We start from the raw sequence: 11538 nt of genomic DNA, 5'->3' as shown, positions 1-11538 counted from the left end.
GGCGTTTAATTCCCACCCACATGTAGAAATCGAATATTCAAGCTGTTTATTCATTTTTCCACCCATGAACAAAAAACGAACATTTAAGCTGAATTTTCATTTTCGTTTTTTGGAAAAAAACAAAAAAACGAAAAAGGAGCCGTTTTCTCATTTTTCTACTTTCAATATTAAATCAAAAAACGAATGATCGAATGATACACGGATTATGTAGAGGTTTTCAATGGCCAGTGTGAATAAATCTAGATTTAATTGCAAACAGACAAGATAGTCTATACATGACCTGACGTTTTATTGTGAAAATTTTCTATTAAAAACATAATTTGTACAATGTCCTGTTGTAAGAAACTGTATTAAACTGTATAACTGAATTGCAAGCTTATGAATTAAAATCTAACTGAATTATGGATAGCTGTTTGGTTGGAGAGAAAATCATGTAAGCAAGACGCAGACCGAAATACATAGCAAATCTTTCTGGAAGGACCAAAATGCCCGCAGATTACTACCACATTCATCATGGGATTCTTCTGTGATTTCTGTCATTGGGGTAATCAGAACAGAATAGTTGTCAACTGCAGCAGTGCGTAGCCTACAGTCCATCTCATTGGACAGAGGGTTCTCAGGAGTGTTGGGTTTCATAAAATTTTTTAATGTTTCAAAATGCATGGTTTCATTTTGGAGACTGTTTGATCAATCGAGTCACTTCTTGCAATGTATCTATTTTCAGCTTACATTTTGTTCCCAGTGTCTTGAAGGCTTAAGTTTAAGCAATGTGCTAAAAATGCACATGTACAGCCGCGGGATTGTGCTCTTTAAATTGTGCAGACACTTCTCAAGTGACCGGACATGTTCGCTGCGCCATCGTATGACTGTCCTCTGCACAAATCAGACGATATATTGCAATGGGTCAAAATGTCTGTTTTTGGCAAATCAAAAATCCTCACGAATTTTACCTGAGTCGTCCACCCAGTGAAGCAAAGTCACAAGTTGTTCTTTGTTGGAAATGTCTTTGGTTTCTTCCGAGAGTATTGCATAAAAGCCATCACGAATGGGAGACTGTTCGCAGTACATTGAGTCAAATTATATTCATAATCTTGTTGATTATGTCATGAGACATATAATTCTTCTCATTAAGCCCAGTGTTTAATGTATGAGCAGTCATCAGACCTTAGCAACATTAACTTGTGAAGGTTGCCACCAGGGCCGGACTGGCCATCTGGACGTTCTGGAGAAGTCCAGAACTAGGCCTGGCTGGTTCATCATCAAAGAAAAAGTGTCAGATTAAGTGACATTGACGGCTGACAAAAGGGGGCGCTAATGCAATCTATTTTTGCTTATAGTCCAGGTGATATGTGCAAAATTTGAGGTGATATGTTCAATTTTTCATAAAAGCATGAAACTTGATACAGTTGTACAGGTTAGGGCCCTGAACATTTTCAGAAATGGAGCCATCGGAAAAACACCTCGTGGTTGCCATGGCGACCATTTTACTTTCCGCCATAACCAAATTATGTATTTTGTGTCCTGAACCAAACATGATAACACAGAAAACTCGTGGCTCGTGGTTGCCATGGCGACCATTTTACTTTCCGCCATAACCAAATTATGTATTTTGTGTCCTGAACCAAACATGATAACACAGAAAAGATTATGTCTACCCCTATGTTTTGATGGTCAAGGATTACAATGATACCATATACAAAAACATAAACTGTTAATGGTGAAATCAGCAATGTGAGAAGGAAATAACAGTGTCTGAGCATCATAGTATCACAGCATTTACAAAAGTCCATGTTTTGGCTATTAATTTTTTTCTTTCTTTGATAATTAACTAATATTTTATTCAATAGTACAATAAAAGATTGCTTTAATTAATTAATTATTAATTCGTTACATTTGTATAGCGCTTTTCTGGGTACTCAAAGCACTTTACATGAATCTCCTCAACCACCACCAATGTGCAGCATTCACCTGGATGATGCAACGGCAGCCATATTGCGCCAGAACAGCCACCACACACCACCTAACTAATATTTTAAAAGATTGTTTTCAAGAACACAATCATTTATTTTAGAGATATAAAAAAAAATCTAATCTCAACAAAAGTGTATTTTTCCTTACCTCTCAGGCAGAGTCATGTAGGCGGTAGTATGTTTCCAATACATTCTTGTTCTCTCTCAACAATGCTATAACATCACACGCAGACAGCAACGCAATCTTGCTAAGCCACGTCCTATCTGCACCTCTTCTGCTGCACCATTTTCCGTGGGTCTCTGGAATTGTCAGTCAGCTGTCAACAAACTTCATTCTGGCCATTGCTTCTCAGTGTACTCTTATCTTTTACAAAAAAAGAAGCCCAAAGGCGCGTATAAGACGCGGACTTGGCAATTCTGTCCACCACACACCAGCTTAACTAATATTTTATTCAATAGTACAATAAAAGATTGTTTTCAAGAATACAATCATTTATTTCAGAGATATAAAAAAAATATAATCTCAAGTAAGTGTGTTTTTCCTTACCTCTCAGGCAGAGTCGGATAGGCGGTATTATGTTTCCAATACATTCTTGTTCTCTCTCAACAATGCTATAACATCACACGCAGACAGCAACGCAATCTTGCTAAGCCACGTCCTATCTGCACCTCTTCTGCTGCACCATTTTCCGTGGGTCTCTGGAATTGTCAGTCAGCTGTCAACAAACTTCATTCTGGCCATTGTCGGTCAATTACTCAGTTACCATCAATTACCCAATAAGTACCTTGGTCCATGTTTATACCCCCCAACTTGAGTACCACATAACTTATTCTGTACATTAACTAATAGGTAGGCCTACATACACCAGTACGTACAAAGGAAGTATATGGAAATAGGACTGTAAAATAAAGTGCACCATTTTACATAAACATTACACAGGAATTACCAGTTCTTCAAACTTTGTAAGCACTGTTGTGGAGAGCAATTTAGCATTAACTGTCCTACCCAAGCAATTGAAAAATAGTCCTCTTTTTATTATGTAAGGTTAGCACTTTCCAAGCGTACCGTAAGTACAGTATATGTCTTGTTTGTTACCACATAATACCACATTTTTCCGTAGGTGCTACACATTTACCATGTACATATCATTAGTATGTACAGTAATGTGTCTTATTAATTGCCATATACAGATACTGTAAGGATGTGCCTGTTTGTACCCACTTGTCCGTAAGTACTACATATTTACCACATATATACATTAGTAAGTACAGTAAAGTATCTAATTAGTTACCATGTACAGGCACTACCTGTAAGTGACCATTATTACCCACACTTGTCTGTATGTACAAAATAATTACCATGCATGTACGACTGTTAAGTTCAGCCGTGTTTCTTCTTTGTTACCATGTACATTCACTTCAGGAAAGTACCTTGTGTTACCACGCATTTGCCTGTATTTACCATGCATGTACCAGATAAACTACTGTAAAATCAAGTGCTACCGGTAACCTCTCTCACTATACACAGCATGTAGCCTATAGCACTATAGTAAAATATAATCCCAGGTCCGAGCGTCCACTGCTATTTAGCACTCCGCATTGTCTGGCATGAATATTCTATTCATTCATAAAGAGAGACAGCAAAGATTCTACAACGGGTTACATTTTAGTGCTAATGAGTTATAGATTCTAGGTTTATGTTTATCATTGTCATATACATTTAGCATTCTTTTTATGTAGATTTTAAGTATTTTAGTTCATACAATAATACATTTATTTCAATCTATCTGTTGAAAAAAAATAGAAACCATCACATAATTTGTAATGGTTTTACTGGTTATAATGAAAATTGTATTGGTTTTAATGGAAACTGTAATGGCGCCTGTTAGTCTCTACTGGTAATTGGTCACCTTCTGTTCATGGCTTTTGTTAAAGCCACTAAATCCTAATGTAATATGTCCCAAAACACACTACAGGAAACCATTATTTAATGGTTTTAATGGTTAAAAGTTTATGGTTTGTAATGTTTGTAATGGTATTTATAGTGGAAATCATTTGAATTTCTGTGATGGTTTCTATTGATTTTTGTTAGCAGGGTCACCATGGGTTTTGTGATGTTATTTGCCATAAATGCAATATGATTGCTGTAATATTGTGAGATAGTAGCGACCGTTTGTAGTTGTGGTTGGCCTATTTGGGAGAAAATCCAGGGCCGTCTTTTACTCCCAGTCCGTCCCTGGTTGCCACCTTCCTGACCATGTATAACGATGCCTTGTCACAACAGAAACCTGAGAGAAGTTAGTTGTTTCGTTAGCATCTCTCGACAGTATTTCTGCTTCGTTTTTAACTGGGAGTCTTGCTGTACTGCCACACTAGGTTGCTATTAGACAAATATCTGAAACTGAGCCAGACATTCTCTTTGATTATTCAGTTTTCTTATTTAATGCCAGTCCGCTGATTACGCAAAAGTGACACTGTGTGCAGAAATGTTTTCCCCGTGTTTCACATAAGTCAACCAGGGAAAGTCGTTGGACCTCTGTGGTTGAACTGACCTCTTTTTTTGTGAGGAGCCGGTTCCTCGTATCTTTGTAGTTGGACTTAGTAGTATAACAGGATTTATAGGTTGATTCGATTTCGTAAGATCCCTGCAGCAGGTTTCAGCCGTGCTGGATGCAGGAACAGGAGTGATATAGGAGACAATTGAGGGAGATCAACCGGGTTAGATGTTGTCATTTGTAGGACTAGTGTCCCTGGTCTGCTTGCTTATAAAGTAATCAGAAATTGGCCAATGTCTCTTCATATTTCAGTGCAATTATCATTTTATACCATGGTGAAAACTGAAATAGTGATAGGCCTACAATGACTTGCGAACTCTAGTAATTCTCTAATAAACTCGTAATTGGTGGTTTTTAAATGAGCACGAGCTGAACGAACCACGTTTTACGTAACATATTTGACATTTATTAACAAAAGTCTGCTAATAAGATGTTCTATGCAAGATATATGCTTCATTTGTGATATAGGTTTATTTTTCATGTAATTTTTGTACCAGAATTCAAAAGTAACAGCTTTTGCGATCCATACTCTCTGGTATCGGCAATTCACATTTCTGTTGTTTAGAATCAGAACTAACGATGCACGATTCACGGAGGATCGCTCTTTTGAGTCGGTTCTTTTCAATGGATCGCTTCCATTAATTAGGCTACTCCTGAATCGGTTCATGATTCCATCTGAACAGTTCGGTGGTGAACTGAATCATTTGGACCATGTTGCTTTTAGAGTGTAACAACGTTCGTAGGTCGGGAAGAAGGAGGTTGGAACTGGCGAACATTTAAACAAAACTTTAATAATAAAATTTGCGGTGCATTGTGGGATTGAATGAGTGCACTCGAGAACGTCCACTATGGTTTCGGACACCAATAAAAATGGCTGTCCCCTCAAATAGTGCCCTATTTAAGGGTATAGGGGGCGATTTCGGACATAGCCCTCTTTTTATCCTTCCGGAGCTCCTCCGTGGGACTCGAGACCGGTGAGTGGTGCAGGTGTTGCGCATTAGCATTTACTCCACCGGCCTCGCTCCGTTCCCATGGCTCTCGGCCCCGCCCCTCTCGTCACATAGAGGTATTTTCAAATAAACACGTAGGCCTACCTATTAGATTAAACTAGCCAACTATTTAGTTATATGAGTAGCCCAACACCGAAAGTAACATTTTTAATGTGTGTGGTCGAGTGTGTGATACACATCTAGATTTAGTCTTATTACATGGAGCCTAGGTTTGAAACGCGGATTGTCAGGTTTGGCGAGCGTGGCTCTCCTCCATCTCTTTTTGAGCCTCTTTTCCCACACACGGGTCACCTAATTCTTCCTCTGGAGAGTCGATCATGCAAAGCGACTGGGATTAGCAAACTTCTCTGAGACTACTGAAGATCTGAGTTCAGATTGTGATCTACAGTCTAGGCCTAATATAAAAAAAATCCTACACCACCAAGATCCTACACTCAACCAATTACTCTACAAATTTAGTTCTCCTACACTACCGATAACTACATTTTTGTAGAGTAATTGGTTGAGAGTTTCAAGACAAGTAAGTATTTTACTTAACTTATTACTTGCATGCTCATGATCATTGAAATACTAACCTTTTCTGTCAGTGAAAAGGTGAACCCTGGATAAAACGTTTCAGTTTTAGCAATAAAAACAAAAAAACAAAATTATTTTTCACAATATTATGCCTTCCTTTTATTATTGTGATAGTGTTTTATCTTTATTAGTTTGTATAATGGATGGGATGTCACAGCCTGAGTTTTCAGCCATGCAATTCAGAGATGTCCCATACAAAGTTAAGAGGTACGTCCTTCATTCTTTCTTGGTAGACGCAGTCAAAACATTCACTCTGAGCCACGGTTAAAGAGTTCTTCCATTCACCAACTGTTCCTGTAACACAGCAGGTTGAAAACATTAATATAACATTTTCCCACTGCAGCTGATATGTCACACTTATCACATTTAAAGGGATAGTTCACCCAAAAATTTAAATTATGTCGTTATTTACCCTCATGTTGTTCCAAACCTGTAAGATCTTCGTTCAACTTCTGAACACTAATTAAGATATTTTTGATGAAATCCGAGAGCTTTCTGGCCCTCCATAGACAGCAAGGGTCCTACTATGTTGAGGGCCCAGAAAGGTACCAAGAACATCGACAAAATAGTCAGTGTGACATCAATGGTTCAACCGTAATTTTATGAAGCTACGAGAGTAGTTTTTGTGCACAAAAAACCCCCAAAATAATGACTTTATTCAACAATTATTTTCCCTAGAGTCACACTCTGCCTCCATTATAGAGAGAACCACAATGCATGCTTGTGCTTTCCTTCAAGTAAACAAGGCGCAGCACATGCTTGTTCTACGTAAGCAGCACCACGCCACTGTACTCTCCATAATGGAGGCAGAGGTGACTCAGGAGAGAAGAATTGTTGAATAAAGTTATTTCTGTGTTTTGTTTTTGTTCAAAAGTATTCTTGTAGCTTCCTAAAATTATGCTTGAACCACTGATGTCACAAGGACTGTTTTGTCGATGTTCTTGGTACCTTTCTGGGCCTTGAACATGGTAGGACCCTTGCTGTCTATGGAGGGCCAGAAAGCTCTTGGATTTCACCAAAAATAAAATGTATGTTCCGAAGATGAACGAAGGTCTTGGGTTTGGAACGACATGGGGGTGAGTAATTAATGACAGAATTTTCATTTTTGGGTGAACTATCCCTTTAATAATGAACTTTTAAATAATAAACAATTTCAAAGGTCTAATGTTTCGTTGATGTTGCATTAATAAACCTGAATGAGACAAGCAGGGAAAATAATGATACTTAGAAATATGATAATGCTTGCATTGCCAACTCTTAAAGGGTTAGTTCACCCAAAAATGAAAATTCGGTCATTAATTACTCACCCTCATGTCGTTCCAAACCCGTAAGACCTTCGTTCATCTTTGAAACACAAATTAAGATATTTTTGATAAAATCTGAGAGCTATTTTGGAGAGTATCCCAGAACATAATCAACATAATAAACATAATCAGCATTGTTTACGTTCAGTAGATAGCGCGCGCACATGCTAAACGTAAACAATGCTGATTATGTTCTGGGATACTGTCCAAAATGGCAGAAGACAGTAACTCTGGGAGAAGAATTGTTGAATGAATTGTGTTATTATTGTTTTCTTTTCGCACAAAAAGTATTCTCGTTGCTTCTTAAAATTACGGTTGAACCACTGATGTCACATGGACTATTTTACCAATGTCCTTACTACGTTTCTGGACCTGGGAACATTGCAGTTGCATTGCTGTCTACGGAGGGTCAGAGAGCTCTCAGATTTTATCAAAAATATCTTAATTTGTGTTCAGAATATGAACGAAGGTCTTACGGGTTTGGAACGACATGAGGGTGAGTAATTAATGACAGAATTTTCATTTTTGGGTGAACTAACCCTTTAATTTTTCAATTTGGTCTGACCTTTGCGCAAAAAAAGTCCTTTTGGGTGGTCTGTGATATTCTGAGGAAGGAATTCATAGTTGGCCAAGGGGTCTTTCTTCATGTGCTTGAATGTGGCTGTTTCCACCACTTTATCAATCGCTGCGTCTGACAGATTCTTTCCCACAAACTCACAGATTTTCACAATGACGGATCTGAGGTCCTGATAAAAGATTTGTACATTTCATATAAATGTTCATATACATTATATCCAAAGAAAAAAACTCCAAAAATTTTGATGGAAAGGTCAAAGGGTCATAAACCAAACCAGACTCACCTTGATCATTTCTTCATAAGTAAGAATCAGGATGTTGTATTTGTCTTTATTTGTGATCCATCCTTTAACCTGGTCAAACCAACAGCCACCAATCACTACAAACCAGACACAACATTAGTGTTTTTTTATACTTTGTAGCAGGTTTAAGACCTTTTTTTCTTTTTACCATTTTACCATAACCTACACTGATTGATATATCGGAGTGTCTATTTACACTAAGTGCAAATAGCCCACCTTGTTGGCAGAGGCTATTTACACTAACTCCACCCACCAGTGTGTGATTGGGCTAGTCAACACTATAAAGATGACTGTCAAACATTAGCTCCAACTGTATTAAAATCATAGCCATAGGTAACTGTTTAGAGCTACAATTGTAATTTGTAAATATTATAATGTAATTACAATTTATTTATTTACTTTTATATTTTATTCAAGTTCTGTTTTGAGCCCCTATATTAGGTGGGCTTACTTCCATAATATTTGGGGGAGGGGGCACAACAATACATTTCTGCTTAGGGGACCCATTTGGCCAGCAGCGGCCCTGTTTGAAACAGGCTTCTAGGGGCAGGGCTGAAGCAAAAAAAGAAAAAAGCCCTTCATCAATGAAAAGCAAAGAAAAGCCAGGCTGAGGTTTGCAAAAGACCATAAGTATTGGACTGTAGAGGACTGGAGTAAAGTCATCTTCTCTGATGAGCCTGATTTTAAGCTTTGCACAACACCTGGTCATCTAATAGTTAGACGGAATCCTGAAGATGCCTACAAGCACTGTGAAATTTGGTGGAGGATTGGTGATGATCTGGGGTGCTTCAACAAGGCACATTCGTCTTTGTAAAGGGTGCATGAATCAAAACACGTACAAGGTTGTTCTTGAAGAAAACTTGCTTCCTTCTGTTCTGACAATGTTCCCCAACTCTGAGGATTGTTTTTTTTCAGCAGGGCAATGCTCCATGCCACACAGCCAGCTCATTCAAGACCCTGCCATGGTCAGCCCAATCTCCAGACCTGAACCCTATTGAAACCTCTGAAATGTGATCAAGAGGAAGATGGATGGTGGAGATGAAGCTGGAGATGCCATGGGGAACGTTATGGAAATAATGTGGATGAATATTCTTGGAGGGTCGCGCAGACCTCCACGTGCTAGCCCGACGGTACCCTTACTGCTGTTAGGTACCAGGATGAAATCCTCAGAGCCACTGTCAGACCTTACACTGGTGCACTGGCTCTGGGTTCCTCTTGGTGCATGTGGCACAAGTTTGTAGTCAGTTTCTGGTGAAGAAGGCATTGATGCCATTGACTGGCCCTCACGTTCCCTAGACCTAAATCCACATGAAAACTGAACATTATGTCTCAAAATATCCAAAGCCGCCAAGTAGCACCACAGACTCACTGATGCCCTGGTCCAGGTCTGGCAGGAGATCCCCCAGAACTCCTTCCGCCATCTCATCAGGATCATACCTAGATGTTGCCAGGAGTGCCATACACACTACTGAGTTAAATTTTGAGTTTCTTTGATGAAATCTATGCAAGTTTGATCAGCCTGTAATTTCAGTTTTTTACTTTGATTTTCAGTCCTCAGTGGGTTGTTGATTTTGGTTTCCATTGGACATTGTCACATAATTTTGTTATTAACGAATTACTCAATGTATGTAAGTAACGATTTTCAACTTGAATATTACGGCTGTCGATTTAACTCAATTAACGCCCCCACACGAGTGCTGTTTTTGTCTCAAATGTGATATTGATTTTATACAACAGTTCAATAAATGAGAACTTAATATTGTTATATTAAGACACTATATTGTTTGTTTTTGTTCAATTTTGCCAATGTAAATATTACCTTTAAAGCCACGGCAGAACTGTTTTGCCTTTCCAAGTAAGGCCCTGTCCCACATCGCACCCTAAACCCTTGTGGTCTTCCTCTAAGTCCACGTGACATAATGACACTTTGACTGTCGGGTAGAAGTCTGCCCCAGAGCTCGCCCCAGTGCGGCCTCGGCAGAAGTGCACAGTGAGGGCGCATAGCGGCCGTAAAGGGGGCGCTCACGAGCATCCTTCTGAAAGCTAAAATGACAAATGGGACACCCTACGGTCTTGTGGACTTAATGGACACGAGCATGTGGCAGCCATTGTAAGTCCACAAGACCTTAAGTACACATGAAGTGTGCCATTTGGGACATTTCATTTCTGAATGAATTCGCGTTTTAAATGAATCGAATGAATGAATGACCCAATGTCTGTCACCTACTGGCAGTTTTAGTTTCTTATTTAGAGTATTATTTAATTAAAATTAATTGTATTTGTACATATCAATAACAAATCTAAAAACTAAAACTAAACTTCATATTAATAAAAAACGAATTAAAGAGATAGTTCGCCGACAAATTATAAATGAAAAAAAAAATTCCATAGCTACTTTTTGTAATATCGCTTTAATGTAATAATCGCTTTAAATTTTCTTGGGTGGGTAATTTGTCAATTGTGTGCGATTAATATGTAGATTAATTAATCACCACATTCTGTAATTAATTAGATTACAAATGCAAAATTTATATATACACTGTTTTTAACTTTTTTTTTGTATTTATATTAAGTGTCTAATTTCCACCAAAAAAAAAAAAGGATAAATGTGACCCTGGACCACAAAACCAGTCTTAAGTCAATTCGAAAAATTGACCCTTATGACTGGTTTTGTGGTCCAGGGTCACATATTAGGTCTATTGGTTTTGGCTCTTACTCCATCTTGTGAAGAATTTTTCCAGCATCTCATCAAAGTTCTTGGAAGAATCCAGGTTTTTCATGTTGTTGGAAAAATGGAAATAGGACACCATGATGTCTTTAGGGTTTCTCATGACATAGATGACCTGACAGCAAAGACAGACTTATTAAAAAACTTTCATGACATCATGAGAGTTCATTAATCGATTGATAAATGTGTACACACTTTTCCTTTTCTTTGCAGCATTTTCGGCATCAGCGGCAGGAGTAAATGGGAACAGAAGAGTCTTGGAGATGGACGTGTTTTGTAATTTTTCTCCATTGCTCGATACTCTAGCCATGGCATCTGGTCATGGGTGATTTGGTTGGCTTTGTCCAGGAAATCTTCAGCATATATTAAGGTCATGATCCGTTGGGTCCATACCGTACCTGAGAGAGTGATGTAGAGTCGAGCATAAAGTACTAGGGGATAGATAATGTTAAACATTTTGTCTTTACCTTATCCCTTTAACTGTCACCCGTCCCCTCTGTGGGACGCCTAAGTTTAC

At 38.4% G+C, this 11538-nt stretch overlaps 1 protein-coding gene across 1 annotated transcript in view; it reads right to left on the bottom strand.

The window, feature by feature from the left end:
* Positions 1-6185: 6185 nt before the first annotated feature.
* The window catches only part of LOC107665517 (amine sulfotransferase-like), a 6114-nt gene continuing 761 nt past the window's right edge, over positions 6186-11538 (bottom strand). Inside the window, exons 2-6 of the mRNA XM_016456427.1 lie at positions 11217-11419; positions 11010-11136; positions 8276-8370; positions 7981-8161; positions 6186-6405 (exon numbers count right to left, since the gene is read on the bottom strand). Coding sequence (XP_016311913.1) covers positions 6278-6405; positions 7981-8161; positions 8276-8370; positions 11010-11136; positions 11217-11419 — 734 coding nt within the window. The 3' untranslated portion in view covers positions 6186-6277. The remainder of the gene's footprint in view (positions 6406-7980; positions 8162-8275; positions 8371-11009; positions 11137-11216; positions 11420-11538) is intronic.

The sequence above is a fragment of the Sinocyclocheilus anshuiensis genome, unplaced genomic scaffold (assembly GCF_001515605.1).
Source record: "Sinocyclocheilus anshuiensis isolate Anshui unplaced genomic scaffold, SAMN03320099.WGS_v1.1 scaffold543, whole genome shotgun sequence".
Lineage (NCBI taxonomy): Eukaryota > Metazoa > Chordata > Actinopteri > Cypriniformes > Cyprinidae > Sinocyclocheilus > Sinocyclocheilus anshuiensis.
Note: the sequence above shows the minus strand (reverse complement) of the source record. Positions and strands in the feature narration are given on the sequence as shown.